This window comes from Lagenorhynchus albirostris, chromosome 4 (assembly GCF_949774975.1).
Source record: "Lagenorhynchus albirostris chromosome 4, mLagAlb1.1, whole genome shotgun sequence".
Classification (NCBI taxonomy): domain Eukaryota; kingdom Metazoa; phylum Chordata; class Mammalia; order Artiodactyla; family Delphinidae; genus Lagenorhynchus; species Lagenorhynchus albirostris.
The window spans coordinates 128,097,416-128,124,827 of NC_083098.1; the positions used below are offsets into that span (position 1 = coordinate 128,097,416).

At 37.5% G+C, this 27,412-nt stretch overlaps 1 protein-coding gene and 1 pseudogene across 1 annotated transcript in view; both read right to left on the bottom strand.

The window, feature by feature from the left end:
* Nucleotides 1-2,607: 2,607 nt before the first annotated feature.
* LOC132520127 (small nucleolar RNA SNORA11) lies at nucleotides 2,608-2,725 on the bottom strand (annotated as a pseudogene).
* Nucleotides 2,726-14,118: 11,393 nt separating this feature from the next.
* Nucleotides 14,119-27,412, bottom strand: part of TNIP3 (TNFAIP3 interacting protein 3) — a 90,219-nt gene continuing 76,925 nt past the window's right edge. The window contains exons 11-13 of the mRNA XM_060147423.1: nucleotides 26,892-26,990; nucleotides 23,948-24,008; nucleotides 14,119-14,837 (exon numbers count right to left, since the gene is read on the bottom strand). Coding sequence (XP_060003406.1) covers nucleotides 14,806-14,837; nucleotides 23,948-24,008; nucleotides 26,892-26,990 — 192 coding nt within the window. The 3' untranslated portion in view covers nucleotides 14,119-14,805. The remainder of the gene's footprint in view (nucleotides 14,838-23,947; nucleotides 24,009-26,891; nucleotides 26,991-27,412) is intronic.

Genomic DNA, 27,412 nt, shown 5'->3' on the forward strand with positions numbered 1-27,412 from the left:
TTGGGTTGTGGCATCCTGTGGGAGAAGGGGCACAGGAGATGAAAAGGAAGGTGTTTGTTCTCAGGAAGAATTCAATGTAAGGGTCCTGTCAAACAATGTAGATTATGTAGATAATATAATGGAAGTTTATGTTGACAATTTCATTTACAGTGCATATTCTTATCATGTTCTACATTATGGTTACAAAGTAGATTATAGGATTTTTTTCCTCAAACAAGATTGAAAAGTTCAAAGGGATGTTATTTTAATAAATCTCTGAGCCAGAATCACATAACAGTATCATTTGAAGAAGAATTCTTAACCTTCTCTGTGGAAACTTGAAAAACATTAAAGAAAGACAAGCCTCAAGACTTTCTACTAAAAAAACTGGTTATAAACATTTTTTAGCATAAAAGAAAATTGTACTTGGATATCCTATCTAATAGCGATTAATGTCCTAAAATTATATTTAGCTAAACCATATTTAGCTGTACTAAAGAAAGCTCAGGCTCTTTTCAGATCTAATATGATTCCAAGAATTCTAAGATTTTATGTATTACTTAATGTTGTTGTTCTTTTTGTTACTGAGTATTTGAAAACTACACAGCTTCATAAATTTAACAACTATTTATTCAGTAACTCATACACGCCAGGCACTGACTGTTCTGAGTGCTTGGGATACATTTGTGAACAAAAGTAGACAAAAGATTGAAGCTCTTGTGAGCTAATATTCTAGTGAGGAAAAGAGAGACCACGAATGATAAACATAGCAGATTAATAGATATACTATGATAGAAGGTAATAAGTGCAATGGGGGAATACAGAGCAGGGTGAGAAAATCTAGAGCATAAGAGACATTGCCTCTTTTTTTATGTTTTTTTTAAATTAATTTTTATTGGAGTATAGTTGCTTTACAATGTTGCGTTAGCTTCTACTGCACAGCAGACGTTGCCTTTTTAAATGAGGTGGATAGGGTAGACCTCATGGTGAAAGATGTATGTATATCTTATAAAGTATGTGTATATATAATATAATATATATTTACATGAGTACATAAATACAAGCTACGTTAAAATGAAATATTAACTATATGTATGTTTCTACACTGAAAGTCTATTAATATATTTCCCACTAATTTAAAATTTGCGATTAATTCAAACACTACATTGGTTAAAAATTTACCTTTGTGTTTTCCATGAAGAGCTTTTAATAGCATAAAATGACTTCAAAGAATGTTTTTATAATATTTTTTGTTTTTCTTGATTCTAACAGCTTGCTTATTTTAGGAAATTCAGAATATTAAAAAGAAAGAAAACAAAAATCACCCATAATCCCACTGCTCATAGATAAATACTAATATTTTAGAAAGATTCCTCCCTTTCTTCATACCTGTCCTTTTTCCTCTTTCCTCCCTCCCTCTCCCCTTCCTCCTTCACTTCCTTCCTTCCAATCTTCCTTTTATCCACCTAGATAGAATTAAAAATAATTATATAAATGGATAGGGTTTTTTTTTTTTTTTAATTGAGGCTATGCATAGGTCTTCAATCTCTTATCTGAAAACTCTGGAATCAAAATGTGCTTGAGAATTGATTGGGTATAAAAAGGTAATTTTATATAAACTGTACATTACATAATATCCCTAGTGTGGTCTGGGGCAGGACCCTGCAATCAAATACATTAATAGTGAAATGTTTGTTCATAATACATGAGATTAATAAAGACCATAAACAGCCTCATATGAGTTACAGTCATATTTTGCTATTAATTGACTCACAGTTCATCACAAATAGTCTCTTGTTTTTCTGAGCTTATTAGATTTCAGAATTGCAGATAATGAATTGTGAACCTAAGCACATTTTTTTAAATGGTGTCGTTTCTTAAAGTTATATTTTAGAAAAAATTTAAAAATTTTTTTAAAAAAAGAACTTTTTTAAAAGTTATGTTAACATTCTATCATGTTAAGGTTTTGTAAACAATTTTGATAGTGACAAAATAGCTTACATATTAAAAATGTATTAAATATATTTTAAGCATGTTAGCCAATTGTTCACCATATTTGATGTATATGTTTTTCTAGTTTATGTTTGCCTATTAATGTTGTTTTTAAAAATATTTACAGATATTACATGTATCAATAAATACCACATATGATACCTGTGGTGTCATCATACTCATGGCTGCATCTGTAGACCAAATCTGTAGATTCTTTTTTGTTTGTTTCACCTTAGGGTTCACTTTAATAAAGTGAATAGTGTTGCACATTCTATGGGTCTGGACAAAAGTATGATGACATATATCAATCATAATGTCAAAGTATTTTCACTGCTCATAAAAACTTCTGGAATCTGTATTCCTCTCCCCTCTCCCCCCAAACTACTGACAACCACTGATCTTTTTATTGTTTCCACAGCTTTGCCTTTTCCAGAATGGCATATAGAATCTATTTTTCTTTTTTTTTCTCCTTGAAAAGAGAGCTTCAAAGCCTTTATGTCTATAAGACCACTCATGGCCCGCCCATGCGTGGACTGGATGGGCTCCAGGTGGCAAACTCCCCCACTAAATACTGTAGCTTTTCTTCCAATATTGAGCCCTGTCCCACTGGTCCTGCCCAGCAGCCACGTGGAGGACGTGTGTTGGGTATTTGTTGGGTATTTTGTGCCCCTTGTCACAATGAGCCCAGATTCCTGTCAAGTGTGTTGTAAACAGACGAGCCATTTCTTCACGCTCCCTACTCTGAGCACACCCCTATAAGATGTTTTCAGTTATGTCTTTCTTTTAAGATTTTATATTTTCCTTTTTACCCCTCAATCCATCTAGAATAAACTCTTCACCTACAATGTAACTTCTAAAAAAAGCATTTTAAAGATACATTATAGCTATATAGATATTATAGATATATAGTTTATATATAGAGATATATATAAACATGAGCATTTGCACATGGTATAAGATTTTGACAGGTACTTTCTGAGGATCCTCTCTGACTTTTGGGAGCCATCTGGCTCAGAGAGCTGCTCTCAACCACGTGGAAGGTTTAGGATTAGAGCCCTGACCCTGTCAGTAAGGACCACGTGGTCCAACACTGCAGGTGCTGGGTCAGTATGAGGAAGGTTCTTAGTCAAGAATTATCTTCAAAAAATCAGACAGTGATATCCAAGTGGATGAAAAAGTGAAGAAAGAAAAACAGCTTTTTTCTTAAGAAAGTTCGTGAAGAGTGGAAAAAGAAAACCCAGTGATTTCAGTGAATGCCAGTATAGCAGAAGAGAGGCAGCCCCTTTCTGCGTGAGCTAACAGGATGCTAGTCAAGAACACAGAGAAATGTCTTAGACCGTGAACTGTGTGCGAAGATTCAGAAACTCCAGAAAAGAACTTGATGATTCTTATTCCATAAAGAGCCATAACAGATGGCCTTTCTCAGAAAAGTGTTCTCTGCTGGCCTGGTTGATAATCGTAATGTGGTTTTGTAGTGGCTGCTAATTAACCAAAGATGACCTCAATGCTTCAGACATTGACACTTAAGTATAAAGGAACTTCTGGCCGTAATGTTCCTGCGGTTCCCAGTGAAGAGAAGCTGATTGGTTTTGCTCCTGGAGTGTCAGATGATGGATGTTCTTCGATGTCGTCCTTTCTCCATTACACTAATAAACCCTCAGCCTTTCCTCTTTCTGCCAACTGCCTCCTTCCCCTTGCAAAAGCTTAGTAATATCAGAAGATTGTGATGAGGTCAATTTAGATGAGAATGGGAGAATAATTTTTTAAAGTTTACCACACTCTGAGTTCTGCTTCTTATTCTAGCAATCCTCAATCCAAGAACATGTAAATGCCACACTGGCTTGACTGTTGCTAACTTTTACAAGCTGCAATGTAACATCCTTCACAATCAGTTTGGACTTCGCTTATAAAGAATTTGAAATGTACTCAGGTGGTATGTTTATTGGTGCAAAAAAACTTTCGGAAAGTCATCAGAAGAAAAAAATTTTTATCAGAAGTTTAGTTTTTCTTTTATTGTTAATTTTTTGTTGGATTATTGTCCATCAGACTATTTAATTCTGTACTTTATATATATATATATATAAGATTTAACATATATATCATATATAAATTGTTTTTACATATTATCTATAAAGGGAAAATATCTGGCATATATGTTTCTTGCCATTAATTTCCTTTTTTACTTAAACAAATAGCTTCAGGTGTATCTTTGGAGTATCTGTACTTCCAGTTTTTGAAATAATCTAATTATGAACTAGGAGGCATATTCTATTGAAACTAATCGACAATCTGATTGTCTTTTGGAAATTGGAGTTGTCTTGCAGACAGGAACATCAAGAGTGTGACTGAAGCTGGAATATTGCCATTTTGGATCTCCAAAATGGCTCTATATAAAGTGACATATGTAAGTTCAGCTTGCAAACTAGGCTATAACATAAAAAGTCCTCATTCTGCAAATTGCTAACCCCATATCCACACCTGTGATTTAGCTTCTCCTTGAATGATATGATTTGTTTTTCTAAAGAAGGTAAATGTGAAAACTGGAATCTGAGTTTAACTTGAAATTCCTCAGAACTGCAAGATAGAATAAAAATTATGAAAAGAATTTTGTGTAATAGCCAAAATGTAAAATGCTCTTAGGTTTTAAAAGTAAACACTTCTGGCTCATGTAGCCCTTGGCTTTGAACTGTGGCCTATATATAATGAAACTAATAACTTTCAGATTTTTAAACAGAAAGATAAACTCTCAGGGAGGCAGGCTCTTTGCATGGTACCATTGCTACATTCTAACTAACCCTAGATATGGGAGCACTTTAATGTATTTTTTAAAATGAAAATATATACTACTAAGAAATAAGGTATTTATAATCACTTTACCATAAATTAAGACATTATAAAGCCATTTATATAAAATGTAATGTAATTTAATTTTTGCATATTATTTATACAAGGATACCCCTGAAAGATGACTGAAAAGATAAATGAAAAATGAAAGTATAATGCCAAAAAAATGACAAGTATTTCTCCATATCGCCTTGTATGTCAAGTTGTCCAGCATTGGTTGGTATTCCCTCTATAGTTCCTTTGTAGACCAACTGATTTTTTTAGTTTAGAAACTTGTATGAGAATTTTTTAAAGTTTATGATTATTATTTTTGTAATACAAATAGTTTTTTCAGAGTGTGTCTGTATAGTCTTTATTTTAGTTCATTCTGTCTGGATCAAGATGAGCTCTTTTAATTTGCATGCTTTGATCCATTTTCAGTTGCTTTCAAATTGAACATCGTTATCACTCCTTGTTGGGTTTTCCTGGGGCTTACATCTTGATTGGTCTGCCCCTCTGTCTATCACCATCGACCTGGAACATCCCACCCATTCTTCCCATCATCTGCAGCTGTGTCTTCCTCAACTGGGTCTATACCACCCACCCTATGGGTGTGCTGTACTTCTTTTCCTGTACTTCTAGCCTGTCGCAGCCACTGAAGTTAACCCTATGTCTTTGAGTGGTATGTGATAGGATAACCCTTTCTGTGTTTGAGCCACTCTTTTAATAAGCATAATATATCTAAACTTAACAGAGAATAATCACTTTTTATGCTTTTGTCTTGCAGAGATAATCTTTGGATGGCATCTGATTTTTGTGTTAATTCTATTTATGGTATCTTTATCAACATGACTTAAATTCTCCACAAGCTGGGAACAGTTCACAGAGTGAGTTTCGTAACTTGCAATTTCACATGAAAAGATCTGAGAACTCCTACAGTAAAAGCTGGGTTGGACAAAGCATTTCTTACGTTTATGAGGAAATCCTTTCCTGCACAGCTCCTATTTTTCCTCCTATCAAGCACATTTTGGGAAATGTTACCCAAGAGAAATTTCTTTAACCGTCACAGTAAGCAAAGGGAGCTAACATATGATGAAAACCACCCAACCACCAAACATCACATATTTGATATCGTTTAACTTTTTACAAAAATCTGAGATTGTTTTCTTGTCATTTTTCAGTTATGAGAACTGAGGTTTATTCACATCAGACACACTTGCTCACATTCATACCTGTGCAGTCAGGGCCAGAATCTGTACCTGACTCCAAATCCCGGGCTTTTTCTACAAAACTTACTCATTCATTACATTCTTATTTGATAGAAGTGAATCTCTTGAAGATCTCAGATAAAAGCTCTTAAATTATCTCAACTATTCCTATTGGGAAAAAAACTCCTATTTTTACCTGATGATTTTTTCATTTTACTGGAAAGCAATCAGTGGAGGGTGAAGGCAATAGATGCTAAATAATTTGGTAATGAAGCAAGAATTAATGTCTAAAGGTAAATTAAAAGTTTGCTAAACATTGTTAGTGGTAATTTCTTTTGAAAAACATATGACAAACTGGAAAAAAATTAAATTTATGAATATAAATATAAATTTATGTCAGAAACATTGGCCTACCACTTCCTTATATTTAAAAAATTCATTTTAACTTTGTTCGTAAAGTTTCTTAGTGATTAATCTGTGTCCTGGGATTAACTTTAATGTTTTATGGGGAAAATAGATTTCTGCCATACTGTTGGAACCTGTTGAACTAGGAGTAATAATAAATTAAAGAAAAAAATTAAAGGCTAGTTTTTCTTTTGGGGAAAATGGATCTACATTTTGCTAATTAATTAAATAATACATTTTGATAAAAAACTGACAAGGTTTTGCTAGAATATTTGAATATTATAATAGTTTGCTCACTTTAAATTGCCAAATTTTGACTGATTGCCTCCTGTGATTTATAGAAGGAAGATAATACTTCTAGAGACATTGAAAGACTGAGGAATAGGTTGGAAATTAAAAGGAGATTCAATCTCCCCTGGCTTCAATTCATTCTCCCCACAGCTGCTAGAATACTTTTCCTTAGACATTAGAAAGAATAGGAACTGCCTCTCTTTAGTATCACCCACACATCACGCCACACAAGGTACAGTTTTATGCAAATAAAAGAAATTTCCAATAAAATGACAATGACAAATAATAATCCCAAATAGATAATTGATCAAGATGAGAGTTACGATATGTGTAGAATTGGCCAAATGTCCAAAAATGTATTGGTTTACAAGAAATTTTTAAGCCATCAGAAATTTTACCTTAACTTCTTATTGAGGAGCTGCTCTGTATTTGAATTCACATTTTGCTGCAGAATAATCTGAAGTTTATAATGCTAGAGTTTAACTTTGCTGGAAAGTAACACCACCATCTCACTGATTTTTAAAGCAGAACTCATTTGGTGTAGTTCTTTCAAAAAGGAATTCTATTACCTATGATTTATTTATTAACAACGTATTAAAATGTAGATCATCAGTTATATGCAAGTAGGCACTTCATTGAAAGAAATAAGGAAATTAGACGTGGGCTTTGGTGGTTTTATTTCACTGGAACTTTTCCCAAAGTTGCTTCATGAAAATATTTTCTTAAGGAGCTTTGTCAGGTTTTGGAGGAAATTCAAATGAGTAATTGTATTTTATTTTTATTATGAAGTTTTCCACTTTAAAATATATTTGAGTGTACTGTGCAATGGTCCAAGGTAATATTTTGTCAGACTTGCAAGCATAGCATTTGAATTGTTTAACTCATCTGATTATATTGGATCTGATTATATTATTATAAAGCTACCATCAGTCCTACTTTCCATTTTCAGAGATATAATAAAGAAAAAAATGTGTATATTGTATGTGTACATATATTCTTCACAAGACCCTTGACCTAAACTCTGAGCTTTAACTCCCACATTTGTGATGAAGATTCATTTGTTTCAAACTAGAGAAACTAACTCTGACTGACTTAAACAACTGATTGGAGAGATACTGGGTTACTCACATGAGTAAGAGGGAAGTTGTAGAACATGGTCAATCTTAAGGGGCCAAGGTAGCAACCACGATCCCCTCAAGGCACTCTGTTGCCTTGAAGTTCAAATTCCAGCAAGGGAAAGTCCAACCGGCCTGGTTTGGATCACATGGTTGTCCCTTGCCTAGGAGAGGACAGGACACTTTAGATCAAACTAGGTCCAGTGGGGAAAAATATAATTTTCCTAAAGGATATTAAGGTGCTATTCCGAAAAGAAGATGGAATGGGTGTTTGGAAATCAAGAAAGCAACAGTCTCTCAAATACCTTTAATAAAGTATTATGCTAGAGTAACTTTGCTCAGAGAACCAGGAAATCTTATGTGTATTTTTTATCATTCTTTTGAGTATGCACATGCAAAGATATATAAGGAATAATATTGCCTAATAATTGACCTTAAAGCATATAATTGACAAGAGGTATTGAGCTATGTCTAAGATTGAGTTAATTGGAAGTATCCCATTTTATAAATGAGGTAGTTACCATATATATAACCCAAGTTTTAACTCCGAGCTCGTATAGATAGAGAAATTTGTTACAGCATTTAGAAAACTGGTGATTTTATTCACATATATCTGTTGGGAGAGAATCCTCCTTGGGAATATCCCATTTCTTTACATCTCGCAGGCAGAGACACTGATTGCCTTAGTTCTGGATTATCTTTTCAAAGATATTTTTCAGGGGCTTCCCTGGTGGCGCAGTCGTTAAGAATCCACTTGCCAATGCAAGGAACACAGGTTTGAGCCCTGGTCCAGGAAGGTCCCACATGCTGCGGAGCAACTAAGCCTGTGTGCCACAACTACTGAGACTGCACTCTAGAGCCCGCGAGCCACAACTACTGAGCCCGTGTGCCACAACTACTGAAGCCTATGTGCCTAGGGCCCGTGCTCTGCAACAAGAGAAGCCACCGCAATGAGAAGCCCGTGCACCGCAATGAAGAGTAGCCCCCGCTCACAGCAACTAGAGAAAGCCCGCACGCAGCAACGAAGACCCAACACAGCCAAAAATTAAAAAAAAAAAAAAAATATATATATATATACATATATATATATATTTTTTTTTTTCAGAAGATAGAGGAAGTATCTCCTTCTAGAGTAGGTGGCAGACAGGTTTGCTGCCCAATATAATAAAGATAATGTCTCTTTCCAAAGCAACAGTCAGGCAGGATTACTGCCCATCATAAAAGGCTTGGGTTCTCTAAGTTTAGGGTTCCTTTCCTGTAATGTGACCACTGCATGTGTAGGTGTCACCTGGCCCTCTTCACTTTGCCCTGTGGGAATCAGGCTCAGATAACGGGCACAAGGAAATGCTGATACTGTGGCTACTGCTATTGCTGGGAGTAATGAAGTCTTCTGTCTCTGACCCAGGAATCTTGTGTCTTCTGCTAGCATTCCTGAAACTATGGCAGCTGACTTATGTATTTCAGACTTTTACAGCTCTTGACAATAGCAGCCTTTATCAACATTGACATTTTTCTTTATAGATATTGAAACCAAGGAATTTATTGAGTCCCTACCATGTACCAGCCACTGTGTTAACCTCTTCATATACATAATTTAATCCTTAAATAATCCCATAAATTGATAACTATTTTCTTCATTTTGTGCCTTAGCACTTAGAGAATTCATTAGAATTCATTTCAGAGAGAGCCTTGCCATTTGTCTGTCTGTCTGTTTGTTTTGGTGACACAATACATTGATAATACTCTTGAGTAGAGGGTAATACCTCAAGGACACATTTGAAAAATAAATGACTGTCATTATATTTATGACAAAGGGGTAAATGTTTGTTGCTACTGAAAGAAGGGAAAGAGTTGGAAGTTAGAGAAAATGTCAAAGACTGAATACTAAGTGGAAAAAGGCAGAAGAGAGAGTAAAAATAAAAATAACAAGGCAATAAAGCTGTGGTAGAGGGCAAGGCAGGGTACACAAATACTAGATAGGAGCCTGTAGTGGGATGCTATGAATGCAATCCCCATGATCCCACAAATATTTAGGACGGACTGTACAAACCATGAGAAACTCATTTCAGGGATTAGATTACTTGCGGATCCGCTGGAAGGTTCAGGGATTAGATTACTTGCGGATCCTCTGGAAGGTTCCAAATTTCATATCCAGGTTTTCATCCAGGGTGACATGAGGTTTGGAGGTCATGGTGAGTTGGCAAGCCAGAAGTCCTTGACGCCCCCAAATACTATGTGGGATACTTATTCAAGGAAAACCTGATGCTCATAGAGGTTGAGTATTTTGGTCAAACTCCCAGAGTTATTGTGCTGCGTGGCAGAGGTTTTAAAAACCGAACCTTTTCATTATGTTTAAGTAGAGAATCGCAGAAATACAGCCAAGAAAGTTTTTTTCACTTAACTTATGTGGAACCCAAATATCAAAGCAATGAACATAACCAAGCTGGTGCAAATGATTTTCCATGCTTGATTCAGATATTTTGAGTATGTCGGCTATCTCCTGCGTGGTATAACAATGATTGCTCTCAAGTAATGTCTTGATTTGATCGCTATCAACTTCAACTGTTCTACCCGACTGTGGAGCATCGATCAGCTAGAAATCTCCAGCACGAAACGTCGCAGACCACTTTAGACATGTTTGATCAGTCACAGCACCTTCTCCATACACTGCACAAATCTTTTTTTGTGTTCCAGTTGCATTTTTACCTTTCTCGAAATAATAAAGCATAATATGCCGAAAATGTTGCTTTGCTACATTTCAAAGGTCTCTGGTTTATGGGACTAGATGAATGACAATTCTGTAGATGAAAATAGGAAATAGACAGAGTGGGTTTAGAAGGGACGATGGCATCCATCACAGTTTGGGACACACTGAGCTCTTTATTAGGAATCAGGAGAGGGGTCTGGATTAAGTAATAGGAATCTGGAGACCCCCGTGTAAGTTACCACATCTGAGAGAACTTGAGATCATACTGTTTACATTCATGCTAGCATCCATCTTGCCTTTTTGAAACTTCCATTACTTAAAAGGAACATGAGAAAAGTCTGAAAAAAGGAAACAGAAGGGAAAGACATGTTTTTGGTTGGCATTCAGGAGTGGTCAGGAAGCAGGAAGACATTAGGGTCTCCTCCCAGGAACAGAGAGAAAGAACCTATGGAAGTTAAACAGAATCAAAGGAGGAAAGGCTTAAGTCTCATTCTTTACATGCTAAATCCTGCTCAATGCTGTAACCCCTCGTGAGAAATGTGGAGTATCATCTCAGCCTAGGCCGGAGCCTGCGATATCGCACGTGTTCCCTCAGCGCCCCCTTCCCAGGGCGGATGGAAATGGCCCGAGTGTGGCAAATGCACGTGAAGCGACACACTGAGCAGCTTCCCCAGCACCAAGCCAGCCTCGGCCTGCAGAGGCGTCTCCAAGTGGAGGGGGCCTCGTGCTTGCCAGACGCCTCTGTGTTGGCTGATGTGGCTGCTGACGGCCGCAGAGGGAGAGAGGGAGAAGGGAGCTGTGAGGTTCCCCCGAAGATGTGCAAATGCTCCCCCCAGTCAAGGGGAGGCTCAGGGAAATCAGCTCATATGATGATTCTCCCAACAAACTAATTCTCAGGAATAGGTTAAAGGCATTGGGAAGCCCTGGGGTTGGGTTTAGTTTACCAAAGCAGTACTTCGTGAGCCTCATATATTGTGCTCCCCCTTCTGCTGCTGGAGTGGAATAAAGTGGAAGAAGAGCAGAGAGAAATTATCTTACCTTCTGAGCGCAGGACACAAAGTGGTGAAACTCACGCATTTCCACAAACGTTAAATTCCCCTATTACTCAGCAATTATTGGCAAGTTAATTGGTTCTAGATCTCAACATTATCACTTCCTGTAGGAGGCTTAAGATAGAGTTTGTCAATATTCTTGGCAATATATTACACACACAGCAGCATTTGAGGCAAAATGGAAAGATATAACTTTATTATGCAACATTTTCAATTTGAATATATCTACCCAGCCACAAATGGAGAAACTAGAGTCCTACAGTGCTGCCTGGAAAAGCTGGGGAGGCAGAGGTGGGGCGTGTGTGTGTGGTGTGTGTGTGTGTGCGTGTGTGTGGAGGTGCCTGGTGTGTGTGCGTGTGTGTATAGCATGTGTGTGCTGGTAAAACTTTCCTTTTCTATGGAATCACAAAGGCTGGAGGTATAACTGTTTCCCCCTAACACCTTTTTCCCTTGGAGCAAAGACTGATGAAAGTGAAGAGGTAGTTATATAAGATGGAAACTAGGCAAGAGAAACTATTTCTAAAATTATTGAAAAGTAAGGATTAGAGCAAACATTTTCTTTTCTTTTGAGCTTGTACCTGGAGCTTAAGCAATTTTAAGCCAGCAAAAGGATCATAGTATGGCTGCAACAGCAGCGCAACTGATTTTATATCTGCCTAGGATTTAACATCCTGCAGGTGCCCAGGATGATTAGAAGAAAGTGACAGAAATGAAATGGGGCAAAGGGACCCTCAAGTTGGGGAGAATAATGGCTGCTAAATGACTCTGTCCTCCCCTCCAAATATGGACTCAACCAAAATTAGTGCATAGACAAAGAATCAGTGTGAGATGCTTTGAGCTGCCTGGACATTTCTGAAAATAAGTGTTTAAAGAATAATTGTTAAACTGAATCATTGAATTGGGAGATACATGTCTTTTAGATTCAATTCTAGCAGTGTCTGAGCTACATGAAAAAGTATCAATACATGAAAGCAACCAATCAGGCCCACACTTCTACCTTTAATGCATTTTAACGTTAAATGTACATTTTCCTTTTTCTATGTAGGAGCTTAAATGAGACACTTCCCTTAACCCGGGGGTAACATAAATTCTATAAAATATATAGTATTTTTTATCGAAATACTTTCTCCTAGAAGTATGCTCTTATAACTTCAAATTGATGAAGACCCAAAGAACCATAAAACAAGTGGGACTTGCTGGAATAATTTAGGAAGCAGAATTATAGCATGCATAGAACTGGGCGGCCAGCCCTGAGGCAGTTTTGAATCCTGGCTCTGCCATTTTCTTGCCATGGGACTTGGATTAATCACCTGTAACAACGGGATAATTTTACCTCTCTTGCTGGGTGATAGAGCTCAATAAATAAACTAAGGAAAATCATCTGAAGTTAGTCCATGCTTAATAATATTAGAAATTTAGTCTGAAATATTATTTTTGTTGATAAGGAAAATGGGGTTAAAAAAAAATCTATGCTAGTGAGCGTAACAGGCTGGCCTCACTCCCAGACCCCTAACTAGACTCCAAGGAAGGTTTTCTTCTGACATCACATCACAACCATGACAAAGTGAATACATCTTTCTCTTCATGTGATACCTTCAAGTCAAAGATTGAATTCTCCATGACCTTTGAAAACTTAAAATATGCCTGGCCTTACATTTCCAAAGTAACAGAGACCACCGTGTGGTGTGACTTCCTATCTTTTCAAAGGGATAGAGCTATTCCTCACACAGTTTCTACAAACTGTGTGTGATAATGAAGCAAGTGCCACAGCACAGGGGTGTGACCTTTATAATGAGCTGAGACAGAGACGTCCCCAAATGATCCTGGGAGAGGGTCACAAGAGGGACTGGCTGACTCGCAGGCCGGGGATGTGGAAACCTGTCTTCCTGGAACTACAGTAGTACTCTGAGCAAGGGGTCCTCTTTGCACATTTGCAGTCACCCACCGGGAGTTGAAATGAAATTAGGTCTCGCCTAAACTGGATTTTCTCCCAATACATTAGCATTTGTACAATCTTGACAATGTTTGGCCGTTTGCTAATTAGTAGTAGGATGACTTCAGTAATAGTAATGGTATGATTAAATCATGTTTTACTGCTGTTGAACTGACCTATAACAAGGCTACCAAGGGGTACTTCTTATATATACGTTCAATTTTTATTCTGGTGAGCACATCTAGTTGGCAAACTTAATCCACTACTAGAAGTTGGATTACAGTGACTTTTTCACTAATTCAAAGAAATGGAAATTTTAAAAAATACACCAAAATGTTATGATGCAACTATTGTTTTTCTGATTCACTTATACTGAAGTATTGGCCAAGAATGATTTGTCTCTTTAATCAGTTGTAGAAAAAACAAACTTTAGTGAATTAACGTAAGAGAAGGATAATTCTTTCTCAAGAATTATCAAGAATTAAATAGTCAAAGATTGAGGTTGAAAGTATTTAACTGCTTAGTAAGGCTCTTTCATCTTCCTATTACACAAAGCTTCAAGTATTTCCAGAAATTGAAAAAACAAAAACGATTGAACTGGAATTAAGCAAAATAACTTTTGGAAGTTGGAGCTAGATAGTCTCAGCTCTTATCTCTGGATTGTTTATTGGACTGCAGCTTCAGTTGACGCTCCTGGTTTTCTTTAGTTACCTCTAGAAGTACGGATATCTGTGAATCTCACACTCCTGCTTTATACCTCCTCGCAAAGATGATCTCCAGTTGGTCCTAGTAGAATCCTTATTAAATGGATGAATACTTTTAAACCTGCTTAATCTTTAGACATCTGTCATGTCACTGTATAATTTAATTGCAATAAAATTTGGATACATTCGTTTTCCGTTTTAATTGGTTTGAGAAGACAGAGTTACGTTTTTTGTTAATAATTACGCAAATGCACAGGAAGAAAAACACAGATATAACTGCAAATCGATGTGTCTCTGAACTACTTCTCTAAGTATATATGTACGCAGCAAAGCCATCACCATCACATTAGGATTTTCTCATTTCGAGGAAGCTGGAAGTTGTGATAGGTTGTATAATTTTGGCCCCTAGGACTTGATCAGGATCTCAGCTGTCACAGCCTTGTCCTCCATCCGTGCCAAAGGGAAACATTACCAGGTATGAGTAGTGGAGGTGGTGATGTGCAGGTGTGGCAGACACAAGCCACAGTAAAAAGAGGAACGAGGGCCCTCAGCCGAGCTCTCCCTCGGCCTGTGTGCTCCTCCAACAGCGTGTGCTTCTACGCATTGGCTTTCTTTTCTGAGGAGGAACCTACAAAAAACAGCAGGAAAATGTTTCAGATTGAAAATTAAGAATTCATTTCTCTTCTTCGGGCTTAGGGCTAACATAAGCTTCGAGGCTGGCGAGAAAAGAAGTATTTTATCCATGAGCACCCACAAGTTTACACTGAGAAATCAAGAGGCAGCAAACGGAAGGTTATTATTTTCAGGACTGACACATGCTTACCGTTTCGTGAAATCACTTGTGGCCTCGTCCTGATCGTGCCTGACGAGGATACACTACTTCTCATCCTTGCTGTCCTTTCGGTGGCTCTGGCGTTTGCTTATGAAAGTGAGTCATATGTGTTACTCTTTGGTTCAGTACTCATCCCACAGAGAGAGAACTGCCAAATAAAGTACTTTAAAAATACGATACTGGGTGCGTTCTTGCCGAAGCCATAGAAAAGATCACAGTGCTTACGATGTGAGAGTGTATCATGAAAACCAATATGAAAAATTTGGAATATTTTAGTAATAAAATGCCACAAATAAGCGCCATAGGGAAAACAGAATCAAAGAAGTCTACTCATGGCAACAGAAAAAAAATCGCATAAATGCCAAGAAATAAGGTGTTTCCCTGATTCATGATAACGTTTTAGTATATGTTAAAAGTTTTATACTTGCTGCCCTGCATTTGGTATTTCAAAGATATGCTAAACTAACATTTTAGTAACAGGAAGATAAAAGGTTACTTTTTCAGGTTGAAAAAATATTCTTCTGAGAACTGTGGCCATTATATAAAAAGGTATCTACTGGAAACAAAATGAAAAGACAAGCTACTGGATGGGAGTAAATACTTGCGAATGATGTGACCGATAAGGGGTTAATATCTAACATATATAAATAGCTCATACAACTCAATATCAAAACAAACAAACAACCCAATTAAAAATGGGCATAAGACCTGAACAGACATTTTTCCAAAGAAGACAGTCATTTGACCAATAGGCACATGAAAAGATGCTCAACATCATTGATCATCAAAGAAATGAAAATCAAAACCACAATGAGATATTAGCTCACACTGCCAGAATGGCTATCAACAAAAGGACCACAAATAACAAATATTGGCAAGGATGTGGAGAAATGGTAACCCTTGGACACTGTTGGTGGGAGTGTAAATTGGTGTCGCCACTGTGGAAAACAGTATGGAGTTTCGTCAAAAAAACTAAAAATAGAACTACCGTATGATCCAGCAATTCCACTCCTGGGTATGTATCTGAAGAAAACAAAAGCACTAATTCAAAAAGATATATGTACTCCAATGTTCATAGCAGCATTGTTTACAATAGCCAAGATATGGAAGCAACCTCAGTGTTCATCAACAGATGAATGGATAAGGAAGATGTGGGATATGTATATATATATATATATGTATAAAAATATATACTATATGCATTATATATACATTACATGTATAATGGATATATATAATATATATAATACATAATACATATATAACGGAATATTACTCAGCCATAAAAGAGAATGAAATTTTGCCACTTGCAACAACATAGATGGACTTGGAGGGTATTATGTGAGATAAGTCAGACAGAGAAAGGTAAATACTGTATGATATCACTTATATGTAGAATCTAAAAAATACAACAAACTAGAGAATATAGTAAAACAGAAACAGACTCACAGATATAGAGAACAAACCAGTGGTTACCAGTGGGGAGAGGGAATGGAGAGGGACAAGAAAGGGGCAGGGGATTAAGAGGTACAAAGTACCATGCATAAAATAAATAAGCTACAAGTCTTTATTGTACAGCACAGGAAATATAGCCAATATTTTATAATGAATGGATGAATATGTTATAATGAACTATGAGGAGAGTACAACCTTCAAAATTTGTGAATCACTATGTTGTACACCTGAAACTTACATAATATTGTAAATCAACTATACCTCAATTAAAAAAAGAAAAAAATATTTAATGCCTTTTTGGAAAGTTATATTAAACGTAATAAGTATCTTACTTTCTCAGAAATGTTAGCTACAGTTTCTACAGGAACTTAGCCGCATAACGTTCTTAAGATATTTGTGGTGTACGTTTTTGAAATCACATGCAATTTATGGCACAGAATTACAATTTATGGCAAAGAATTCATTTACAATATATACCTGAACTTTTGGTGTATTTTAAAGACAGACTAGACATGATTATGCACTAAACTGAGAAAATATAAAAATATAGGTAAAAATGTGTTTAGATGGGAATGTAACTTTATAATAATTTTTTAAAGTCTGGAAGCATTCCTTAATTTGCTTAAAAAGTTTTTGCATTTCCAAAAAGAAAAGATATCTAATATGGTGAGAACATAAATTTGGATCCAGAAGCATGATCTACTGGTCTAACCAATCCTGAAGTTTAGAATTAATCCATTAATTAATGATGCCTACCTCTAGGTATCTTAAAACATTAAGAAAAATTAGTTCCTGTGTAGTTTTTACAGCACTCTTGTGAAATAGGTATAGAGGCAAGGGCTACTACCCACAAGTTTTAGATGGAGAGCAGCTATGGCCCATGAGATAATCCATGGCAGAATGGAAGTCTGAACAAAGGCAAATACAGGTCTTGAGTTCCTAGAATGGAAGGCAGAGTGTCCTTATATAGTGAAGTTGGTTAGAGACTTCTGTCGTGAGACTTGGCTCTGCAGTTATGGGGGCAGGACAAGAGAAACACCACAAGGGAATGTGGGTCCTCACCTGCTAGGAAGAATTGGCTTTGCCTTATTGCTTGGTGAAGGACTCTACCCACTAATTGGGTAAGTAATTATCTATTAATGGTGTTGGTTACACTGTAGGTTTCCATGTTCACAGGAGCACAGGTTAAGTAGCCTGATGCCAAAGTGATCTGAATAGACCCCAGAGATCTTGGTGACAGAAGCCATGTCTCAACTCTACATCAAGTAGTAGCTGAATCTAAAGTACAGTTGGTGGTTAAGAGTGGAGGGGGTATCAGCGCCGCAGAGGGGTTTTGAAAGGACTGAGGGGACTCTGCTCTCTACGTGCCCACTAACCTCTTAGAATGTGAACGCTTAGGCATGAACAGTAAGGAAACCTAGGTAAGTAAACTTTCTTCCCAGTTGGGATGCAGAAAAATAAAATATATACCTTGCTTTCCTTCCCTATGGATTTTTATCTTCCATTTAATAGAATTACTACAATTTCATTTACCTGGTGGAACTGTGACTAGTCTAGACTTATTGTGTGCATTTTTCTCATCTAGGATCGATCTATCTATCTTCTGTATCTATTCATACAAAATACTAAATAGAATGTTTAGTCTTTGCTTATAAAATCAGTGTTTGACTAGGAATATATTTACCACCTGTATTTTCATGTTCCTGTACATGTAAATATACTTTTGCACTTTATTATTCTTTTAGCAAAATCATTTAGTTTACTGATAAGCTGACCTTAAGAGCATTAAAGGTGAGGTGGCATTTCTCCTGTAATTCTTTTCAAACAATCTAGAAACAGGCATAAAATTATCTGCCTCTAAGTTTCAATTAATTTCCTTTATTAAGACAGTAATGCATTTGATAAAAGAAAAATATTGTAATATTTTATCCATCTGTATTGAAAATTATACAAAGTACGGTCTTTAAGTTTCTTCTGTTTCTTACATTTCTTAAGTACTTTTTACTATTTACACTGGTCCCTTTATCTCTTCATACTATTAGGAATTGGAAAAAATCCAACGAATCCAAGCCATTTACCAATGTAAAATTACCTGTAATGTTTAAATAAAGACAGTTATAAAAAGACACACCCTGGGGGCTTCCCTGGTGGCGCAGCGGTTGGGAATCCGCCTGCCGATGCAGGGGACACGTGTCCCGGTCCGGGAGGATCCTGCCTGCCGCTGAGCGGCTGGGCCCGTGAGCCATGGCCGTTGAGCCTGTGCGTCCGGAGCCTGTGCTCCGCAACGGGAGAGGCCACAGCGGTGAGAGGCCCGCGTACCGCAAAAAAAAAAAAAAAAAAAGACACACCCTGAGACATAAAGATTCTGGTTTTCAGGACAGGACAATTAGAATGTATTTAAATAGAATAAATGCAAAGTATGACACTATTACATTTTACTTAATGCAGAGCATGGGGTGGTCCACATTGCTTAGTGGTTACAATGTGGGCTTTGGAGCTAGACTGTGTAAGCTTGTCTGTGTCCCAGCCAATAACCAGCCATGTCCAACCATGTGGGGTTGGACAAGTTACATGATCTCTCTGCTTCTCAGTTTTCACATTTACAAAACAGGGACAACGGCAGTCCTCGTTTCACATGGCTGCTGTAAGGTTTTGACGAGATAATAAATAGAAGGCCCCTAAAATAGTTTCTGGCATACAGTTAGTGTTATTGGGGGAACCGTGTCCCCCCCAAAAGGTATGTTTAAGTCCTTGCCCCTGGTACCTGTGAACGTGTCCTTATTTGGGAATAGGGGCTTTGCAGACATAATCAGGTTAATATGAGGTTACACTGGATTAGCCTAATCCAATATGACTGGTGTCCTTATAAGAAGAGGAAAATTTAGACACAGACACAGAGGGAAGATAGCCACGTGAAGAGAGAGGCAGAGATTGGCCTTATGCTGCCGCGGCCAAGGAACATCTGGGACTACTAGAGGCTGAAAGAGGCAAGGAAGGACCCTCCCCTACAGGCTCTGAAGGCAGCACGACCGTCCCAACACCTTGATTTCAGACTTCCAGCCTCCAGAGCTGTGAGAGCATACATTTTTGCTGTTTTCAGCCACCTAGTTTGTGGTACTTTGTTATGGTAGCTCTAGGAAATGAATTCAGGCAGTATTCAATTAATTCTTTATTATTAGACATCGGTAAAGGCCAATTATAATGGTTGGGCTTTGATCTTCTATATTGTAAAGAAATAATGATGTTTGCTCACAACACAATCTTGCGTGCCTACATTTCATGCCATTCCAAATATGTAAGAATTGAGGTCCAGCTCATTAGACAAAGTTCAGCTCTATACCATATGAAAATTTTGGAAGGTGCAGAAGTGATTGGCATACAATAGAGTCAGAAAACATAGCCTTTTGACATTTCAAAAAGGAGGAAACAAACAACATGCTTCCAAGGTTATACTAACTCTGCTGTGCCGTAATTGTTCTGGAAACATGGAAGTCATTTTGCATCTCATTCTGATAACAGATAAAATGAGATTAAAAGTTCTTTGTAAAATCACATGTTTAAACAGAAACTGTAACCCGTTGACATCTGGGGACATCACGTAGATGTTACATTTTCTACATCATGTAGAAAAATGCCATTATTTAATGCTATGCAGAGAGAAAGCTAGGAAAGTCTCAAAGCCTTGAAAACCTTTATTCAAATCTTGAGGTTCTGAAAGAAGATTTGATTTTCAGTGTGTCCCCAAAGCACTCTAAAATGACCACAGACAGTGGCTGAGAGCAAGGCTGGAAATCAGTTGACCTGAAGACTGTTCCATGTTGTACTCAGTACCAACTGACCTTAATCCTCGGCCAGGGAGCCCTTCACTGGGTCCCCACTCTTCAGAGGACCCTGCTCTGGCCCTCCTCCAGCCAGACTCCCTCTCATCATGTGGGCCTACCTTCCTTTAGAACAAGCTCCTGGCACCCACAAGCAGACCCCCAGATTCTTTGCCAGGTGACCCCGGGTCTGCTTCCAGGCCCCATGTTGTCTTCTTCCCCAGGCCCGAAGCCAAGGGGTGCCGTTTGTAGGGTAGTGAGGGGTATATGAAGTTGGGATGTGCCTGCTGGCTGTCCTCAAATTCACACTCAAGACCCCTCCCAGCGGGTAGGTGGGAGGGAAGGGGGTGGGCCATGGCTCAGGTCTTCCTGTGCCACTGCTTTCTAGCACAGAACTGGCTGGAATCTGAGTGTTCTAAATTTGACGCTGGCCTTCCAGTTATATTTATCAATAGGAGGATAGACTATACTTTAATAGCTTCTAAGCCTGATCCATAATGTTTAAATATTTACAAATAAAGTATGCAGCTTTCCTTGTGTTCTTGTCGCAGACCCTGGGAATGTCAGAGGAGGCTCTAGCGGTAGCATAGACGTTTAGTCACCCACTTTGTACCCACTGTCCCTTTTAAAAATCACAAGGCTGCCGCTCTATGTGTAGACATTGGAGCCACTACTTCAGGTTAAATTATAATAAGAGGAATAATTATAAAGGAAGATACTAAGATAAAAATATCCTACATATATTGGGGTCAGAAAAATAAATTTGTCAGGAGTAATAGGAAATTAATAAAAACCGAGAACTAGGACAATCTAGGAAGCATATGTACTAATTAATATTAATTTAAATATCCACATTTTAAAAAGGATCCTTTTTATATAAATAAAATATTTTAAGTATTATATGAATAAAACGTATAGCAGTTTTCAGAAATAGCTTGTTTATAGATTATCAGAAACAGAGTCTAATTTTTCCACTGATTTTTCTTTCCATTGCTTGCATTTTGGTATTTCTAGTCCAAAACACAGGCTATATTGACTAGCAGTATATTCTTGAATAGTGGAGAATAAATGTATTGGTCATATGATGAGACAATAAAAATATCTTTATAATAAAAGCTCTTTAAACCCATATTTTTTTTAACAATCAATACTACACAATTATTTTTAAGAACTCTGAGCAATTGTGTTGGATCGACAAAGCAAAAGGAGCTTTCCAATTAAATAAAACAAAAAATAAAAAGATTCACTACCGAAATTAAATAATGGCACGTGGGATGTTTGTGACAAGTGTGATTTCAGAGCTTCTGCCAAGTGTCATGACCTGGCTTGAGCTTTGAAACAGCATCAGCTTTGGAAGCTAGAAAAGGGGCAACAGGAATTCCAAGCAGGTAGATTTTAAAGTAAGGAGGTTTCTTTCTATAATAGTCCCCTAGTCATGATCAGCCCTCTTCCCTGTAGACAAGCCACAGTCAGCTGCAGAGCAGTGCCGGTACGGAGGACAGGTTCCAAATGGTAATATAACCCTTCAGTTTCCACCAGGACTGCCCAAGCAAGATTTACCTCATAACACATTTATTATGCACTTATTCTTACATAGTACTGTGTCTTTTACCTGTGATATTCTAAGTGTCAAATGAGAAGCACAGATAATATATGCTATGAGTTCTTAGGAAGAAGAGATTATTGAGGGTTAGATACTAGACCTATAATTATCCAAGTTAAGACCCCCATTGTTACTTTTATATCTACCATTTTAGAGAGTTTTAATATAGTAAGAGAGGTAGCTTTTCAAGGGCACTACAGGATATGATTCAAGCACAGGTTTTGAGGTGTTATATACCTGGAATCTAATCCCAGGGTTAAATCTTCCTAACTCTGTGATTTAGGCATGCTACTTAAATTCTCCAAGCCTCAGTTTCCTCATCTGTAAAATGGTATAATAATAAAACTTACTTTATATCTGTAGACCCTGTCACACAACATGTTTATACATCACAGAGCTCTTATATTTCTTCCCAAGTAGACAAAAATCAGTAGGTCTCACACACTGACTATAAAATTATATTTTTGCATGTTATTTAGTTTTTGAAGATCATCACAATTCAGTCCTATTTTATATAATCATTAGTTTCTATTACTTTGGTCCAGGACGAATACTATAGTGATATATAAATGGCTTTATGATATTATCGAATTCTCTACTGCATAATTGTATTTTCTAGTGATTAAACTCCAACTCAGGAGAAAATATCTTTAATATTCATTCCAGACCAATATAATATAAAATGGGAAACTATAATTGGATGGCAACTCAGCTAATGTATTTCAGAAACACAGACATTATGCAACAATCATTATGGTTAATAGTATGCCTTTCTATTAAAAGCTCTCCTTTATGACTGGAACCCAAGAACTTCATTAAAACCAATGGTTATATTAGTAGTAGAAAGAAAAGAAAAAAGAAAGTCCTACAGTTTTCTGATAAATACCTAGACATTTTATTATAGAGTTCTCACTTTTTATCTTTCTTCTCCATAATGCTACTGTGAGCTATGGCCTTTGCCACTCTCAGTGCTGCTGTGTACAGCTGTCCAGGTTGTGTGCTGCACAACTGTAGGAGGCTCCATTTACGCAGACTACCATGAAAAGTCCTTGGACTTGTGAAGTTCCCAACTGGAAAATTACATATAGTATCCCCGGCTCTCTACTTCCACTCCGTAATGGATTCCTTGTACTAAACACTAGAATTCTGTGACCTCAGATCTGAACTAAATGAGATAACATTCCAAGTATGGCCTGAAATTGGAACACGGCTCCTCTTCAGCTTTTGTAGATAGATTCCAATCTCTGGAAATTAACAACTTAGAGTCACAGGTATGTGTCATATGGAATGTTAAACATGCAGCAGACATTGCTGACTTCTGATTATATGTGATGAAAACAGAAGAGGGATTATAATTATAGCCCAGTTTATTCAGCCCACTCCTGGGTGGACTCATGAGACCAGAGAAACAAGCAGTAGAAAGTATAGCATATGCTGGAAAGAAAGAAGAGAATGGTAAACCAAAGAAAAATAAGGTAAAAGAGTACTCTTAGTTGTGAGTACTTGGTAGGTGACTTTTCCATTTTTCTCAGCATACCTAGAAGTGGGCGTTGTGGGCAACTCTGGCCTAAACTTGGAGCCTGACACTTAGTCATTAGGGAACACAGCTCTGAGCCTTTGGTTTCCTCTGTCTGTCTGCCAGTGACATTTAAAACATCTGTCTAGCAAACTCAACCTGGAATAGTGGATGTGCATCTGTCTTTTGCAGTAGAATCACAGAACTTTGTTGTTGTTGTTATAATGCAGCTCTGCTGGAAGTTCTCATTTCTAACCCCGGATGGAATACTGACTCTGAGATGGAATAGGAACAGATGCCAGAACTGAGATCCATGCATTTCTGCATTCGAACATTTTCTTTTTCTGAAGAAGTTCAATTTAACCCCAGGTGCATCACATTAGAGTTGTGTATGCAACTCAACTTTATAGTGGGTCCTCCCCGAGTATGAGTGAATGTATGTCAAGTAAACATCCCCAAAAGAGCCCATTAAAATGTAAACATGAAAGAATGCTCAATACAGCTGCGGTCTTACCATTCGCCTTGTCCTGCACATCTGGCGGAAACAGGTCGGGAGCATACCACTGACAGTCTGGCTGTGTGGAACAATAAAACATTATTATAGCAACACGGGCTTCAAACCAAACATAGTGGTGTGTTAAAAATATAACTACCCTATGTGGCTTTTGTTATGCAGGCAACACAAAAGGGGTTTCTATCCAGACCTGTGGCCAATCTTGCTCACCCCTCTTATCTCCCTCATCACTATTACCATCTCCCTACCCCCTCCTAAATCCACTCTGTGTTCAGCCAGAAAGTCTACTACTTTGCGATTGTGGCTTTTTTTTTTTTTTAAACCAGATGTGTTTTGGATATGTGCAGAAGTATAAAGACTTTTGTAAAACTTACTATAGCCAGAATTTATCATCAACAATACTCTTTATAAAACCCTAGCACAGGAGGCAACAGGAAAACCAACAACAACAATGTACAAGTTTAATGTTTTCTGGTGGCTCAAGGAAGAAATCTAAGCCATTACATGAGGACATGGCTTATAGAGGCTCAGGATGGTAAAGGAGTGAAAATCTTTCCCTTTGTACTGTTCCTCTGCAGAAACTATTCTAAATTGCTTAGTTTAGACTAGAAAGTCAGTGAGAAGAGAGGGTAGACTTGGATTTTTCTCTTGGGATTTTTTTCCTAGATTTACACCAATTAAGAACAGCTAGACATTGAACATCAGGAAACCTGTTAAACAAATTGCATTGAAATAAATCATAAACTATAGACCTGAATTTCAAAATACAGTTCCAAGGCCAGAATCTTTGTATTTAACCACTTAGAACAGAGGAATCTCAGCTTTCCCTGCCAAGGAGGTTGGTCTGTCTTCCTGCTCCAGATGCTTGTTCCTGCTTCCTCTACCTTCTTCCCAAGACCCAGAGAAGACAGGCCCTTTGTTCTATTATCCAATTACCACCTGAAAATAACTCAGGAGAATTTTCTCTAACAACGAGCCAATGGGGGCATTTTACAGGGCTGCCAGACCACTGAAAGTAGCCTAAGAGTTCAATTATCTAAGATGCTAAGAAATGCTGCATTTGGTACTGCCTGACCCCACTTTACCCTCACTCAGACACCTAGGCTCCTGGCTCTTTTTGGTCCACAAAAAGCTAGAAGAGGAAATGAGATCACCTCCGTTTTTCATCTCCTCATTTATTTTTAGATGTCTCAAATAACACATAGGATAAGTGACGTGAGCCTCAGTTTTATATTCCAGGACAGTTGCCAAAAGAAGGTGAATATACCATAATTTTACAAACACTATCGCATGTGCTTTAATTCAGGCTTAGAAATAAGCATGAGACATGAAATATTCTTTTAAAATGAACTCTGCGAGTTTCTGTAATTTCTCTCCTTATACTGAGATTTTGTTTAAGTGATTGAAAATTACTGATTGAAAATGTAGTCGTTACATGGCGTGGAATCTTGTTTCAAATACAGATGTTTATTTGGTGATAATTTTAAGTGATCGGGACTGCCTTATCTCTTGTAATTGATAGAAAAGGTTTGATGAGCTTTTATAGTAGGTGAACTTCTGCCTTTTTTCCACAAACAAAGATTTGAAGAAAACAGTCATTTTTACTTGTAGGCAAACTTGAATGAGTCCTTGGATTTATAGTTAACCTTCCACGAGAGTATTTCCCCCAATTCCCTAACCTGCAGACAACTAAACTCCTTAGTAAATTTCTATCTCTTTGTTTCCCACAATATTAATTTCCTTCTACATTCTGAAAAAAATACAGAATGATAGCTGTGTTTGGAGATTCCCAGAAATGTTTCTAGTGAAAAGTAAAAAGTAAGCAAATGGGTAAAGAAAAAAGAAAATGGAGGAGGGAGAGCAGACAGAAGAAGCAACCAACAACAACACAAAAAGAACCAAATTCTCAGCTGTATGCTGTGTCACACCACGGTCAACTAAGAGATGCTCATTAAATTCTGACATCCTTCCTTCCACCACCCAAAGAGTCATTATCTCTTCCCTTGGGAAAAGGGCTTCTGAGTCACACTCAAATACAAAAGTGTGAGAAGTTTCAGGCAACTAAGAGAACTATGTACTCCTTAAGTGTCCTGCTAGGAAAATCCTGCTAGGATTTAAAATCTCAGATTCTTTGCCTAATTAGAAACACAGTTAATAATAACTAAGGGGGAGGAGGTTGCCTGAGCCAATCCAAAATGCAGAAAAATGCATGACCTATTTCCTGTATGAAGATTCTGTCTATGTAGGCAAAAATAGAGAGTAGAGACAAACTTCCAGACCATGGGGGATGGTGGGTGGAACCCTGTTATTGAGAAGGAAAGGGAGGGTGCTCTGGGTCTGACTTATTCAGGTTGACTGTCCAAAGCAATTTCACTCACAACTAACGGCTCCACCGTTCACTTCATTTTCCTTGGGTAGACACAGCCATAGAGAGCAACTTAAGTGGGTCACTTTTTCTTGGATCCTTTAAGGAGCTGCTTTCAACTGGAAAATGTCAAAAACTATTTTGCACAGATGTAGCAATATTCATAGTAGTTGAATATAAGTCTACAACTGAAAAAGGTATCACCCAGACTGTTTTGCTATATTCACTTTGCTTTTCTTTATACACAGAAATGTCTTTTCGGTAGAGTCGGGTGTGTCATTAAAAATGACCCATATAAAGTGTTATATGTTTGTTCCTAGAATTTTAGCTCAATTCGATACCTTTCAGTTAATGTATTCCTATCTATATATCCTATGGATACAGTGACCCAAAGATAATTATAATGTACATAGACCACTGTAACTCTGCAAATTAGAGGCTGAGATAAATAGAGGCTCTTTATGTAGACAGTATCATGTGCCAAAATTCCTGAGACAGATATCATTTCTACCAAAAGAGAATATTAGCACTTATTAGAGATATAAGCACTTATTTGTTGCAATGAGACCTCTTACTTACTGGGTACTTCTGTAGATCCTGCACCGCCCCAGGGCCTGTCGGTAGGCATGGATCCCGTAGGTGGAAATTCCAGCCGTAGTTACTGGTTAGGAAATACATCTGAGGAGAACAATGCTGTTGGTTCATGGGAAGTGGGTGAAATTGGGGAATCACACTGACACTTGTTTTATACAACCACAAAGTTTGGTTAAAATCTTAAGGTTTAGCCTAAGTCTGGCATAATACAAATTCAAGATAGGAGGCCTGTCCATGCAGACTCTGGACCGATACAGATGAAGCTCACAGGCCAAATTTTACTGAAGGTGAAGCTGTAGCTACTTTTCCATGTTGAAGAAATTGGAAACACTTGAAAATGTATGTAGAGTTAACTTTGTGTCTCTGAGTTATCGTCACAGAGTCCTTGCTTAAGAAGAACCAGCCTTTAAGCCATAAAATAAATTTTCTTAAACTGTAACCAGAGACACTGATGACATAACTAAAGTCCAGAGAGGAAATTAGGAAATAAGAGAAACAATATTCAT